The 16,443-nt window shown below is 41.7% G+C and overlaps 1 protein-coding gene across 3 annotated transcripts in view; it reads left to right on the forward strand.

Moving 5' to 3' along the window:
• Positions 1-5,849: 5,849 nt before the first annotated feature.
• FNBP1L (formin binding protein 1 like) overlaps positions 5,850-16,443 on the forward strand; it is an 88,425-nt gene continuing 77,831 nt past the window's right edge. For all 3 annotated transcript variants that reach the window (XM_081144183.1, XM_081144184.1, XM_081144182.1), the window contains exon 1: positions 5,850-6,087. In XM_081144183.1, coding sequence (XP_081000309.1) covers positions 6,064-6,087 — 24 coding nt within the window. In that variant the 5' untranslated portion in view covers positions 5,850-6,063. The remainder of the gene's footprint in view (positions 6,088-16,443) is intronic.

Here is a 16,443-nt window from a genome sequence, read left to right on the forward strand (position 1 = left end):
AAGGTGCCAAGTGCATTTCTTTGATATTCTTCTTAAAATAGTTTCAGCTTGATTATTCTGGCCTACCTATGGAGATGATAATTCTATCTGTGGACACTGCCATTATAGTTTTATTTTCTTTTTTTTGATCCTCACCTGAGAATATTTTTTCTATTGATTTTTAGAGAGTGTGGAAGGGAGGGAGGGAGAGAGAAACATCGATGTGAGACACATCGATTGGCTGCCTCCTGCATATGGGTGAGATCGAACCTGCAACTCAGGTACATGCCCTTGATCCAGTATCAAACCAGTGACCCTTTGGTGGGAGGGCCAATGATCTAACTACCGATCCACACTGGTCAGGGCCTATTAATGGATTTTTAAGGTCCTTCCAATTTCTTGTATTATAAGTAACATCATAAGGGACATCTTTAAGCATGAATATTTGTGTGGACTGATTCTGAAAATTAGATTGTAGTTTTGAGTTCTTCCTATTTTTTTTGGTAAGTCAGGGAGGTGAACATATTTTTCAGGTTAAGATGTTTTTGAATTGAACCATATTACTATCCTGAACCAATTTCTCAAAGCTGGACTCTTAAATACACTTGACTCACCCTCTTTTCTATGCCCAAGTGTGTTTTCACTGAATTTTCTCCACTCAAATGATATTTTTAAAACATCTGAAGTATGGGCAGTCTCATACCATCTATATGTATAGAGAACAGATCATCCTAGGAAGCAGAAAGCCTAAACATATTTGATGATTGGCTTTGGGATGTGTCATACAAATCAGAATAGCAATTCCACCTTGTAAATTGGTTTTAGCTGATCATGAAACAGCTTTGCATTCTCCAGGTACTTGCTGGCTCCTGATGGGAGCAAAAGGCAAGTGCGTATGGGGACCTGTCTCCCACCACATAGTTCCTTGCGGTATTATGGTTCCCTGTAGATTTGTCTTTATCCTGCACTAGATCAGGAATTTGGGGAAGCTGTGAATATATATCTGGGACACTAATATCCCGAGGGCTTTGTGATAATATTTGGCATTTTGTGGGCATTCAGAAAATTGTGTTAGAAGGAAGCGAACAAGTGTGAAAACTAGCCATAGACAATCAGACTAATAAATACTTAGAAAATGACTCTGCTTATTCGGAATCATAGGCTGGAAGACTTTTGAGCCTATTTTCCAAGTATCCTAAGGGAGGACTTTTTAGAACCACAAGACTTCTGGGAAATGGCTCTCATTGAGGTGGCTCCTGAGGTCAGAATGACAACCTTTGACTGAGAAGGTTGAAATGAGTCCAGTCCTGCTTTTAGGTCACTCTCTTCTGTACATGAATTCTAGGCACACTCTGGGAGGGTGCATTTCAGTCTGATGTGGGGGAAATCTTTGCCTTGTTGAAAAAATGAAAGCCATCTATTTCTCATTGGATTTAAGGTAAACTATGCAATGCCGTGCAGAGCAGGCCATCAAACCCTTCGCCTGCTAGGAGAGGACACTCCGGTGACTTCTTCCTACCCTGGTAGCATCACTCTGCTCTTAACTGTGATGTTGTTGACCTTTCTTCACTTCTCACTTTGCTCTTCCTCTCCTGCACTCCCGGCAGGGATAAGTTCCAGAATCGACGCTGGATAATGGTTCCTTTTGTCCCCAGCTCAAGAGGTGGATCCCAGGAAGGAATAGGAAGTTCTGTTTTACATTTTTTAGAGATAAAAATGATATGCTTGAACTGCTCACAAAATGCCTTGTCATGGGTCCATAAAGAATAAATCTTATATATAAATATAATTTCATACCTAATGGATTCTGATGATATTAAAAATCGACAGCCTTATAAACTGCGGTACTGATCATACACATTTCTGTATGTGACTCTGTATATGTGTGTAAAACACTTCTGGGTGTTTGGTAGCTAAAATGCCCCTATACTATTTTAGGGATTTGTTATTAAAAGGAATACTTTGAAATATGATTAATTTTATTTTTGTGACAAAATATAACATAAAACATGTATTCTTTCATTGTGATAGTTTCCCCTTTCTAATCATTTTGCTTAAGGAGTTTGTTGAAGTATATAGTAAATTTTAATATCATGAAAGGGTTTTGTAAGTTACAAATAATTATTTAAAAGAGATTATTAGTTTAAGTTGGTTATATGATTTACATTTAAATTTTATAGTTATGTAGGATAATAGAAATTTTACCTGAATTTGGTGTCCCAAAACCTAACTTTTTTTCCCCAAATATCTTTATTGATTTCAGAGAGGAAGGGAGAGGGAGAGAGAGATAGAAACATCAATGATGAGAGAGTCATTCATCGGCTGCCTCCTGCATGCCCCCAACTGGGGATCGAGCCCGCAACCCGGGCATATGCCCTGACCGGGAATCGAACCCTGATAGCCTGGATCCTAGGTCGACGCTCAGCCCGAGTCACGCCTGGCCAGGCCCCAAACCTAACTTTTTGAAGAGAAATTAATTGTTCTAAGTGTGGAGCTCTGTTTAGAAACTTTGGAAGAGGAAGAATGTTCATCTAGGAAATAAGACTTTCTGTTCGGTTTGGGAATTGTATAAATTGTGTATGGTTGAGGATAATCTTTAATGTGGATGGTAGATTATTTTCCATTTTGAAGGGAAAGTATGTAATTTTGTTTTAAATTGTGCTTCATATGCCTTAACTTTTATGACAATACTTAGTTACAATAAAATTTAGAGACAAGAAAAAAAAAACAAAAATCCTGAGATGCCCTAAATTAAATTACAGCAGGTCACAGGGTGGGAGGAAGAGTCAGAAAAGTTAATCAGCAGCCTGCAGGCCAAAACTAACAAATGACTGCACACATTCCTGGATGTATGTTGAAACTTTGAGTCGACTTTCAAGTAGTTATCGCAGCACTTATCTAGAAAGAATAGGGGACTATTCTTTGAGATGCCATGACATTCTGCTTACCCCTGAACTTTTCAGACTGTTGCCCACAATCAATCCAGAAGCAACAAATGCAACTAATCACATAACCCAGGACTTTGGCAGCTTCACATTTCCCTCCACCTTTATATATGGCCAATATGAATTTTTTCAAACAACCTACATCATTGAAAAAAAGGCCTGGTCAACCTCATGACTGTGGACTGTTTGTCTTCTCCAGCTAGCCCTGTGCTGGTGGTTTAGAGTGCATGCCACAGGACCTGGTCCTTTCTCTGGCTAGCATATGGCTCAATAAGCCCTTTCTTTCAGGAAAATCTTTGGTCTCCAAAGCTTTTGTTTAACATAAGTATTGGAATGGTTCTAAGTAATGATAAATCCATTGAATAAATATATTTTCCATTACTAATAAATGTTACCTGTAATTGCTAACTACATTCATGAAGTTTAAGGAGAGGGAGAGGAGAGGTGGATAACAGTGTTAGGTGATATAAATAACCTTAAAGAAATTCTGTCTGAAATAGAAGCAGTATAGGAAAATATCGGCATGCTTAAGCATTTAAAATTTGGCCATAATTCAATTGGAAGAGGGTATTTGTATGCTCAAGTTGGTCTTAGAGAAGGGCAGAAAAGAATTTAGCAAGAGTGGTAGCTGGCCCTACCCGGTTTTGCTTAGTGGTCAGAGAATCGGCCCGTGGACTGAAGGGTCCTGGGTTCAATTTCGGCCAAGGGCAGGTACCTGGATTTCAGGCTCCTCTCAGTTGGGGTGAGTGCAGAAGGCAACCAATCAATGTGTCTCTCTCACATCGATATTTCTCTCTCTCTCTCTCTTCCGCTCTCTCTAAAAAGCAATGGAAAAGAATATCCTCAGGTGAGGATTAAACAATCAAAAAAGTGGTAGCTGGACTGTCCGGAGGGCTTAGCCTACTTGTCTCAACCCCAGAGGGAGCATAGCTGTGCAGGGACAAAGACTGAAGTGAAGAGATTGGGGCACCTGAGCAGGCCCTATAGGGGAGGAGTTTCGAGTGCAGACATGCTGGTAGGGGGATCTTTTTATTATTTTAATTTTTTATTTTAAAAATTTATTCGGGGGACATTGGTTAATAACGTTTCAAGTGTCAATTCTATGCTGCATCATCTGTACGTTTTACTGTGTGCTCACCACCCAAAGTCTAGTCTCCCTCCTTACCATGTACTTGAGCCCCTTATCCTCTTGGTCTCCTCACCTACCTTTCCCTCTGGTAACCTTCCTAGTTATTTGTGTCTACGAGTTTGTTTGTTGCTTTCTGTTTTATATCTCACATGAGTGAAATCATGTGGTTCCTGTCCTTTCCTAACTTACTTCACTTAGAATGATGCTCTCAAGGTCCCTGTTGTTGCAAATGGCAGTACTTCATCTTTTCTTATGGCTGAGTAGTATTCCATTGTGTATATGTACCACATCTTCTTTATCCAGTCATCTTTTTTTTTTTAAAAAAAGGAAAATACATATATTCTTATTGATTTCAGTGAGAGAGACGGGGGGAGAGAGAGAAACATCAATGATGAGAGGGTCATTGATCGGCTGCCTCCTGCAAGCCCCCTGCTGGGGATGGAGCCCGAAACCCGGGCATGGGCCCCGACTGGTAATTGAACTGAGATCTCCTGGATCCTCAGCTGATGCTCCACTGCTGAGCCACGCCGGCGGGGCTATCCAGTCATCTCTTGAAGGACACTTTGGTTGTTTCCACGTCTTGGCCACCATGAACAATGCTGCACTGAATATAGGGGTGCATATATATCTCTATGAATAAATGTTTTCACGTTTTCCAGGCAGATACGCAGAAGGGGAATCGCTGGGTCATATGGTAGGTCGATTCCTAATTTTTGGAGGACCCCCCCATACTATTTTCCATAGTGGCTGGACCAGTTTACATTCCTGCCAGCAGTGTAGGGGGTTCCTTTTTAGGGAGAACTTCTTAAGACGCTCAGCTGTCGTTGACACACCCAGGAGTGCTCTACTAGAGACTGGGTTGAAAGTGTGTGTGTTGAGAAGAGGAGCTATTAATGCTAAAGCATATGTTAGGGAGTTGTTAAGCGTCCTTGGTATCTAACAGCACAGCCAAACTTGCTGGCTGCAGTTAATGATTGCTCAGAAAGGCTGGGAAGTAGCTCCACAGAGGAAGAAGGAAATGGTGGACCTTCCTCCAAGGTTTTGACCTTCTGAGGAGAGGTATCTGAAGTCCGAACAGGCTCTTTGCACGGCTGGGAGGAACCCGGCGCCCTTGCAATCCCCCCACACAGGGTGCCCACTGCAGAAAACAGGCAGGGTCCGGTCTCATTCCCCCGGTGAGAGCTTGGCGCACGACGGTCCCTGTCTTCCATCCAGCGCCATGGCAACATCCCAAAATGAACGCTGAGAGATCTGCCTTTTTGTGATTTCCCTACAGAGCTTATATAGTTAAAACGCTCTATTGAAAACAGAATCGGGCACGTTGCATTCACAGTTGCATTCAACGTCTACACATTTTAGCGATTCCCAAGATCACCTTCACCATCAAGACGTTTTTTCTTATAAATACAACACGAGCCTCCGCAGTCTACACCCCAGGATTCGGAAGGTTTCCCGGTCAGGGTTTCTCCCGGCGGAGGGGGCGAGGCGGGAAGGACGGGCGCCCGGAGCGGCGGCCTCCAAGGGGCTGGGGGCCGAGCAGGGCGGCGGGCGTCGTTCCTTCTCCCCCTTTCCACCTCGGAGACTGAGGTCGGAGGGGCGGCGGCGGTGAGACGGTCGGAGACGCGAGGTGCGGGCGGGAAGGGACCCGCCGGGGGCCGCGCGGGGGGCGGACGGTCCAGCGGACCCGGCCGGCCGCGGCTCGGCGAGCGCGGGCCCGCCCCCGATCCCAGGGTGCACCGCGCCCCGCCCCCTCCCCTCCCCCGCCCCCTCCCCTCGGCTCCGGCCCCCTCCCTGCCGGCTCCGGGAGGCGGGGACGCGGCGTCGGCGGCGGCTGCTCCAGTCGACTCCTCACTCACTGGGGAGCCTGGCGGTGGCGGCACCTTCGGAGGCAGAGCTGCAGAACCGCGAGCCCGCCCGCCCGCCCGCCCGCGGAGGTCGTGCTGACGGACGGCAGAGCCGACGGACGGAGAGCGGGGCGACCAGACGGCCCGAGTCGCTTCAGGTTCCGCCATGAGCTGGGGCACGGAGCTGTGGGTGAGTCGAGAGGGGCGCCGCGCGGCCCCCGAGGGGCGCGGGCTGGGTAGGTGCCGCTGGCCGTCGGCGGCCGGAGCCTGGCGGGCCGTCCCCGCCCCTGGCGCCGGCGGAGGCCGGGGGTCCCGCTCCTCTTTGTGTGCGACCCTCGCGGCCCGGGGCGGAGGGGCTGCGGGTCTGCGCTCCCGCCTCTGCCGCCGCCGTGGGGCTGAGGGCAGCGCCCTGGACGGCGCGAGGGGCGGCCCGCGGGCTCCCGCGTCCGCCGCCCCCCTCTCCCGAGCCCTCTCCCTCCTCCTCCTCCGCCCGCACTTTCCGGGCGCCTGGCTGCGTGCCGGGCCGCGCTCCTCTGCCTTTGTATCTCCCCGCCAGGAGGCGGGGGAGGGGGCCCATTGTCCCGAAGGGGCGCTGTTCGCTGGCGGGGAGGGGGCCTGGCGCGGCTCCCCCCGCCCCCGGCTCGGGCGAGGGTCCCCGGGGTGAGGGCGTCGCCGGGCCCGTGCGGCGCGGGGACCTGAGGGGCACGGCCCGCCGCCGCCCGCCGTTCTGGCCCCAGGTAGGGGGGAGTCCGGCGGCTTTGTTCGGAGCCCGGCCTCCGGCCAGTGAGGCCCAGCCCACACGCCCGTTTCCCTCTCCCCGTCTGCGTGCTTCGGCCCCGTAGCTTCGGGGACTGCAGCTGGGCCCCCTCGGCTCTGCCTTGGGTCGAGGGGGTTGGCGTTGGGGAGCTGAATTAAATCGAGTGATCGATAGGGAAGCCCATTTCGCCGAAAGGAGCGAACGGCTTCCCGATGCTTTGCTTCCCCTACCGCTGTTCTTTATTCTTGCACGTTTCCCCTCTTTTCTGTCTCTTCCTTGCCTTGGTCGGGCCATGGAAGCTCCAGACAATGCCCAGTGTCTGGCCAAGGTTCAGGGGACTGTGATAGGTCGCAGGACTCGCTCGCGACGCCGCTGCGGGCGGGTGGCGGTGTGGAGGGCAGTGATTGCCCAGGTGCGGCGGGGCGGGCGCGGGGGCGCTGTCTCGGAGCCGCCCGGCGTCGGCCACTCCCCTGTGATCCCACCTGTGCATGTTTTCCGTGCCTTTTGTTAACGAGGATCTGGTGAAATCACCGCAGAGAAAGGGGGGGAAGAACTTTTTAGTCTCCACACGTGCATTTAGGATCGAAATGAGGGCAGTTCTGTAAATTGAAGGGCAAGATGTTATTTTTTCACATTTCACAGATTGGAAATTTTAGAACTGAAAGACTTTAGAGTTCATCTAGCTGAACACCTACTCAGCCACCCCAGGAATCTCCTGTTACGGATAAGTGCTTAGTCTGTAAACATACCACCCAAGAGAAAATACCTCAGGAGCTTCTTCATTTCGTTTCTTAACATTAATTTTTCTTATATTGGGGAAGATTATAGGGGAAAAGAATTACCTTTTACTTTGGTTAGGTTCTCAGGTGTTATTGGTCTTTTTTCCCTTTGGTTTTATACATTCTAAAATTGATTATAGGGTGTGGTTTGGTGCCTTCTATATTATAGTGTGCCATCAATTAAAGGAGATGGGTATAGTTTTACTTTCCATGTTTATAATTAGAAAGTATTTTTATTTTTACATAATTAAATGATCCACGTTTCAGATCTTAAAAAGTACACAAAGGAAAACTGGAGGAATATTATTTAGACTTAATTTATTTTAAAAAATCACTTTGTATCACATTATAGAAAAACAGTTGTAAGGAGAAACAATGTAATATTTTAGTGACCACTAAAGTGCAATTTTAAAAGTTTTTTTTTTTTTTTTAGCCTTGGTCAGTGTGGCTCAGTTGGTTAAAGTGTTGTCTCCTACACAAAAAAAGTGGTGGATTCAATTCCCGGTAAGGGCACAAACCTAGGTTGTGGGTTCAATCCCAGGTAGGTGTCCGCCCCTTGTGTGTGTTGTGTCTCCCCCCCCCCCACAAAAAAATAAAGGTAAAAAAAATTTAAGAACACATTCAGAAGTGATAACCAGTCCCCTCCCCCCCCACCTTCTGTAATTTGGTTATTTACTTTCAGCATTTTAATAGCAGTTTGAAAAGGTAAACTGTAGAAGAGAAGGGAATTTCTGTTCTAGTATCTTTTTTGGAAATTAAAAAATATTAAAATTTTTCTCTTAAAATTTAATCTCCATGTTTTAAATCTTTTAGTGGCTTGAGGATTTGAGGGAAACATTTATTAGGAACTAAATAATGTAGAGTCAGTATCAACTGGATGCTTAAACCTTAGATAAGTAGAAGTTGGTGTAGAGGACTATTTGTACCAGAATAGATCTTAGGAAAATCTGCCTAGACTCCTGTTTTTATTGTACTTAGTTTTGAAAAAGGATATTGTACTTCCAATGGATATTAACAAACACCTATACTGTGCTCTTGCCATTGAGGAATTTGAAGTTGGGAAATTTCTCTTAAAATTTCAAGTTTAAAAACCATTTCTCAAGTTATTTCATGTTTAGGATCACAGTACTGTCAAGAAGGTTTAATTATTGAGATGCCATGTTGTTACAAAAAAATGATATGCAGTTGTGCTCTCAAACTTAAGTTTATTTCTTATACTGTTCATTGGAGTTGTATTGCTGTCTTAATGCTTCTTAAGTCTTATGTTAAAAATTGAGAATAAAGTAAAGTAAATTAGAGAACCACTCAATACTGATTCTGCGGGACAGAACTATGTGGATGATAGGTCAGGTGGGTTGTTAGACTTTTGATGTGTAGTTGTGAGGGGATATTAACTGGTTAGTTTGAGCTGTGTTTTAATGTGTTCCAAATAAGTCTTTAAAGTAGGTGGAGATTCAGTTCTGTGTTCTGGGTAATATCAAACGAAGAGTGGCCAGTGTCTTCCTTTCTTCAGGATGCAATGTAGTTATTAGGTGGAACTTTAGGCATTGTTTATTGTGTCGATTTCTTTATTATCACAGGAAGAATGGTTGAATCAAAAAGAATCCAAACATGTATTAATGATTTCATGAAGCACAGATTTTGTAATTATTAGCTCTTTTTACAAATAAGGAAATCAGAGATTGGAGAAGTCCTTGTTTAGTCAGAAAGTTTTATTTATTAGGAGATGGCTTTTTAATTTTTTGAGGAGCCAAGTTAGAGTTCAACAGAAAAATAATATGTACGGTCAAGAGTGTGCATATAGATATGAGAAAAAATATGGCCGAACACATGATATTCGTATCACGGTTTATTTAAAAATTTGCCCCACCCAAGGGAAATGAGATGACTAGCCTGGAAGTTAGAGGGTAGGTTCATATATCTGACTTAATTTATATGGGCTTGTAAACCACTTTTTTTTTTTTTTTTCCCATGCCTTAGTTTCCTGGTCTGTGGGATTTTTCGCCCTTAGTTTTAAGAGTGTATAATTTATATACCATTGTTATTTTTATCGTATTATTAGTTAGGTGTGTTTAAGAAAGCTCAAGTCTTTTTGAAAGAAATCGAAAATGTAGATTGGATCATAGATTCAGTGGATTATTTAAGTAACACCCCCAGTCTTAACCCTTTAACTTAATTATTTGTTATCTTGTCCTCATAGCATTTATATAGTACTTTTATTTTAACACTTATATTGTAAGTGTACTAGACTTTTGAGTCCTTGAGTGTAGGGACCTAGTTTGTTTTGTTTTCACTGACTACAACAATGCTGATCATGAGTGTTTTGCCCAATTGAATGAACAGTTCCTTGCATTACCCAGAGTATTGGTTGCTGATTAGTAAGTGCATCTGGAGGAAGTCTTTGTGATACCAAAGCTTTGAGGTGATGATAGATTAGGTGGTCTAGATAACAGTTTATGAAGGTCTAAACAAGCAGAAAGCAAAATGATAAAGCTAAGTTTTAGTATTTGGGTTAAAATTTTTTTACATATTGGGGAAGAACTAACTTAAAGGTAGTTCTTGTGAATTTACCTAATAGCTTGGGGATTTGACTGCCAAAATAACCGGTGAAATCTTAGGCCATATTAATAGATATGTCTAGAACAAAGGAATTTGGTCCCATTGTAGTCCATAATGGTTAGACCATATCTCTAATATTGACTTTAGTTTTACTTCAAATTTTTTAGAATGCAATTATCTAAAGGAAGTTGATAAAGAAAACTCCTTTATCAATGTGAAGTGTATTGCTTTTTCAAAGGCCATGAAACTGCTGTAGGAATCTAGCTTAATTTAAAAAATAAAAGTTTTATGTCTGTTATAGGGAAGTGCTGTGCAATGCATGGTGAGATTAATGAAGGCTTATAATATCAGCCTTTTGGGAGGAAACTTAGAGTGATTACTTATTAAAGTACAAATTCTCCCCTACATTGATATCACTGTTCAGAATGTCCTCTGTGGACCAGTTTCTATCAACACCCTCCCTCCAGATTACACTCTGGATATTACCTTTCTTATGGGACTACCACCTTATATTGTAGTTATGTCTTGTACAGTCAAATCTTTGGAAAATGGTCATGGTATACATTCCCTTTTGTTGGTGGAAATTGTCATGTTCAGCGTTACAGGTGTATTACAGGTGTATTACAGGTGGTGGTATTTGTTAAGGAGGGAGAGAGCTAATCAAGACATCTTTTTATGCCACCATTCTGTCCTGACTGTAACAAGGTGGGAGCTGGAGAGCAGCCTCTACCGGTGTCTCATCTGCATCGCTCCTTTCATAAACCTCTCATTTCCATCCCCTTCCCTGCCTTTATCTTAAAACATTTATTCTTTTTCCTTCCCCCAACCAATAAAATGTAGGTTTGGCTGGAAACTTAAAACCTATTCTCCCTGCTTTTTCCTATATATTAACCCATGTTTGCAGGCAGAACACAGGACAAGAGAACAGTAATGGTTTATAATTATGAGCTCCTTCTATGTGTACCTACAAGTGATATTTAATCAACTCTAGTCCTTAAATATTTTTGGCTTAAGAGCAAAAATGAAAAATATTGATTTGGGAACATAACCATACCTACAGCATTTAAAAACTACTAAGAAAATGTTATGTAAAGGTTTTGTTTTATAGGAAGCAAAAGCTGTTCTATATATTAATTCAGGCTATGTACAGTATATCAGAAACACCAGAAAGATATTTGGAATAAGGAGGGTTTTGCCTGCGGGGATTCTTGAGAAGTTCCTAGAGGGCGGAGATCACGTCTTACTGGTTACTTAGTCATTGTCTGATTCATTGCTGTGTCCTCAGCTCTGCACACTGCCTGGCATGGAGCCCAGCACTACCAGGATCTTCGTGAACGTTTGCTGGACTGACCTGAGTACAGCAGTTAGGTCTGGCTTGAATTTGAGTGTAGGATACCTGAAAAAAACTAGTGATGGAGTGTAGAATGGAGGTTCATCTGGCTGAATGCTTGATTCAAATTCATGAAGTGAGTGTGAGAGAGCGCGCGCGCGTGCGAGAGCTAGCATAGTTATGTATAGAATATAATGAGCTCAATTTTTAGACCATTAAATCCACAGAAGGAAATCTTTGTTACACAGAAGGGATTATCTCTTTCTTCTGAATCCTTCGGAGGTAATAGGAGGAATCCCTCTGGGTTTCAGGAGATGAATGTTGGTTGTATTGATTTGATCGCCTCTGCAAGAATATTTGAAAGATGTTGGTTCCTTTGATAATGTTATTGATTCTGAAATCACTTGTACTTTTTAGCATGTTGTTCCCTGCAATTTGTCCTATACTGTGTTTATTCCCTTCGCTTCTTACCTATCACTTAATATTTTTATATCAGGTTAGGGCCAGTGTTTTTTTCCTGAGGGTGAGAGGTGTTCATTGGGAAAATGCAGCTTTGATCCCCCCAGTTTTGCTTTAATTACTAGTATCATTAGCTGACTTATGGGCTAAGATTCTCATAGACTAAAAGTAGGTTAGGATATTTTGAGATCACTTCTTAATTGATGATAGAATGAGAGATGCTTTAAAATTGCAGATTGTGCTTAAAATAATCTGTTAGGGTTACGGTTAATTTAATAGTGTCATCTGTGCTTTTCAGTGTTTCCTCCTCTTTCCTACAGTAAGTTGTGTTAGAGTACTCATGCAGGATTTTCAGTCTGTGCCATAGTCTTTCTTTTGAAGTCACATTTATCACAGTTCTTTGAAACCACCAGCTATCTAGGGTGATAGCTGACTGCTTTCTGTAATGTAAGATTTAGCATTTATAATTTGTATGGAGCCTAAGAGAAGGAAGTCTAGAATAATAAGAATAAAAGCTTTTGTAAAATGTCCCTATAGAATCCAAATTAGTCATTAAAATTGGGGCTTAGGAGCAATTTTTCGTACATTCTTGACAGAGAATTTAATCATCAGACTTTAACATTACCTCATGAAATATGGGTGAAATATTATATATTTGTTGTGGTTTGAAAAAGCATAAATGTTTAGGGTCACATTTTCCTTTTTATAAGAACACTTTAAAAAATAATTTAAAAAAAAATTATTGATTTTTAGAGAGAGAGGAAAGTGGGATGGGAAGAGAACATTGAGTTGTTTCCACTTATTTATGCATTCATTGGTTGATTATTATTATTTTTTTAATCCTCACCCTAGGATTTTTTTCCTATTGCTTTTCAGAGAGTGGAAGGGACACACACACACACACACACACACACACACACACACACACGTGTTGATGTGAGAGAGACACATCAATTGGTTGCCTCCCACACACACACACACACACACACACACACACACACGTGTTGATGTGAGAGAGACACATCAATTGGTTGCCTCCCACACAAGCTGTGTTCGAACCTGCAACCCAGGTACGTGCCCTTGACTGGGAATTGAACCGAGACCCTTCGGAGCACAGGCTGACACTCTTAACAACTGAGCCACACTGGTCAGGGCTGGCATTTTTCAATAAGTGTAATGTTTTCAAGATTCATGCATGTTATAGCATATATTAGTAATTCTTTTTTGTACTGAATAAATGCTTCATTGTATGCATATACCACATTTTATTAACTCATTCATCCGTTGATGGACATTTGAATTGTTTCTGCTATTGACTATTGTGAATAATACTACTATGAACATTTGTGGATATGTTTTTGTGTGGACATATGTTTTTATTTCTCTTGGGCATGTACTTAAGAGTGCAATTGCTGGGTCATATGGTAACTATATTTAACTGTTCGAGGAACTCCCAAACTGTTCTGCATTTTATATTCCCACCAGCAATATATGGTTCTGATTTCTTCACATCCTTGCCAAAGCTTGGTATCATCTGGCATTGATTATGGCCATCATAGTGGGTATAAAGTGGTACCGCATTGTGGTTTTGATTTGCATTTACCTTATGACAAGTGATGTTGAGCATTTTTTCATGTGCCTTTTTGCATTTGTATACTTCTGTGGAGAAATGTCTGTTCACCTTAGTTAACTGTTGAAATAAAATAGTCACCTTAATTTCCCGTGCTGGTATGTATTGGTAAAATATAAATAAAAACCAATGTTGATGGCAGTGTTGAGAAAAGGAGACAATTGTGATGTTAAGAAGACACTGTATATTTGGTATTTCTTCTCGAACTTGTCAGCTACTCCTTCAAACTAAGAAATGTTTGATTTTGGCATTTAATTTGAGGAACTTTTAAAATTCAAGTGTGAATGTTAGCTATGCTATCTTTTACTTTTGCTAAGAAACTTTTTAGCAAACTGGCAGTCCACTTGGCTTCCTTCTCTTAGCTCTGACTGTGGTGGCAGCACTTTCCCTTGTCTTGATAAAAAACTTTCTTACTTTGATAAAGGTAAGTATTTCATCTGTGAAATGCCAGGGGAGTTGAGAGATGTTTAAAAATAATGAAAGCCTTCTGCATAATTCATACTTGGCCTTTTGAATTCTAAATTTTATTGCAGAATTTAGTTAATGCTTGTAACTAAAGTATTTTGGTTCTTCAGTTTTATTCTAAGACGAATAATGGTAATATTCTTTTTCAGTGATGCAAGATTACAAATGTTGCAGTAGTACTTATTTACTCATTTACAGTATAGGTAAAATGCTGGTTATGTTAATTGAAGTTACTTTTTTTTCTCTCTCAGTAATTTGACTTTATTATTCACGTTGAGAACCTAGTTCTTTTGTACCTATCCTTATTGTTCCTTGGTTAGGTAAAATGTTGATCATTCCTACATTCAACTTCTGATAGTCCAGAGGTTATTGATTTATTTTGTAGACTTTTAAAAGATCCTCACAGAGGGAGGGTATGCTTATTGATTTTAGAGAGAGGAAGAGAGAGAGAAACATCGATGTGAGAGAGAAACATCAAGAAACATCTATCGGTTATATCCTGTTTGCGCCGGGACCGGAGATCGAACTTACAACATAGGAATGTGCCCTGGCCTGGAGTTGAACTGCGGCCGCGGCCTTTTTGGTGTACAGGACGACACTCCAACCAACCAAACCACCTGGTCAGGGCTATTTTGTAGATTTTTATACCCTTTTATTGAACAACAACAGTAACTCCTCTCTTATTTCGGTCAGCTTTTGGTCATTTGGCCAGCTTGGATTGGAGATTCTGATTCATTAAGTTCTGGGGCTGTTGAGTGGTCAGCCATTTGGAGTTTTATAAGACTTCCTTGGTGATTGTGGTTCTTAACACCGGCTGAGAAACATTAATTAGCAATCCTCAAATCTGGATGTTCATTAGAATTATCTCAGGAATTGAAAGGCAGTAAGAACAAAACTCTTCCAAGCCCTACTCTAACCTCTTAAATTAGAATCTATGGGAATGAGGCCCAGGAATTTGTATTTTTGAAAAATACCTCCAGATGATTCTGATAATACCAAGGTTTGAAAACCATCGCTTTACATGTTCTAAAATCTATACTTATGTTAAACCAGGACATGAGAAAACCCCTTGTACTTAGACTGCATCATATTCTCTTCCCATTCTCGTTGAATTGCTTTTGGTAATTAATACCAGGAATAATCTAATGTTTGTTGAATACTTACTATGTTTGAGTCAGTGTATCTTACTTTTCGGGGCTCAGAAAGGTTAAGTGTCTTGTCTAAAACTACTTTTAGTAAGTGGTAGAACAAGGAAATAATCCAGGTCTTTCTGTATTCAGTGTCTTCATTCTTACTGGGAATGTTAGACTACCTTTAGCAAATTGCTTTTGTTGAGAAGCCAGCCATCAGTGTATGTGCAGATTATTTTTTGAAGGACCTAACAAGTGGTCAGATTACCACAAGGACTTTGTTTAGAATATTGCTTATGTTCTCTATGAGGCTCATGGGAGAAATTTCTTAAAAAAAAAATCTTTATTGATTTCAGAGAGAGGAAGGGAGAGGGAGAGAGAGATAGAAACATCAATGATGAGAGAGTCATCACTGATCGGCTGCCTCCTGCACGCTCCTGACTGGGGGTCAAGCCCACAACCCGGGCATGTGCCCTGACTGGGAATCAAACCTTGATCTCCTGGATCCTAGGTCGACATTCAACTGCTGAGCCATGCCCAGCTGAGCACGGGAGAAATTTCTTTTAAGCTCTTTTATTGCGTAGAAACTGATTGCTATGACTACAGTATTTGCATTTCCTATTTTGAACTTGCTGCTAAAAAATTTGCAGTCAGATTTCTGGTTCACTGTTATCAAGTATTTAGGATTTTTTGTCTGCATTTTGTTTACAGATTCATTCTCGGTGTCATCTTATTTCTGTCTCTTGTGATTTTCCTTATCTCTTTAAAATTATTTTATCTTGCTGTGTTATGTCATTTTAAAGAAAAGTGGTAAGAAATAAGTTAAGTAATTTTGAGCCATTTTATATAATTCTGGCCAAATGTGTTTTTGAAAGAATTGAATTTTGGAAAGAGGAACTTAGAATTTGCAATGTGCTGCTGTGTGCCAGGCACTCTGGTAGATGTTATTTTATTTTCATGCCAACTCAGTGAAGTAAGTGGTGATAGTCCCATTTTATAGAAGATGAAACTAATAAGAAAGGTTAAATTTAGTTGTGCAAAGCTAAACTTAAACCCAGGTTTTTGTGACTTCAAAACCTTTTTTTTAAGTGTGTCTAATGGGATTTAATTTACTCAAAAATTTCTAAACCCTTCATTGGGGTCATTCATATATATTCAACAAATATCTGTGAATGACTTACTTTGTAGGAAGCATTGTGTCTAGTGCTGCCTTGTGGAAATTGCCACACTGATAAGAATGTATTGTCTTCAGTTTAGCATGTCTTTGAATGGACATTGGATTAGTCAGTGCCTGGGCAGGAAATAGCACACTCAAAATGGTTAAATGAAGAGAGTTTAATAAAGATATTATTAATAAAGTTGTGGACCTGGTCAGTGTAACCAAAGTGGATGATGCTTTACCCTGGAGCTAGCTGGTGACAGTTGGGAGCTGTTATT

Source organism: Miniopterus schreibersii (genome assembly GCF_964146895.1).
Source record: "Miniopterus schreibersii genome assembly, chromosome: 8".
NCBI lineage: Eukaryota > Metazoa > Chordata > Mammalia > Chiroptera > Miniopteridae > Miniopterus > Miniopterus schreibersii.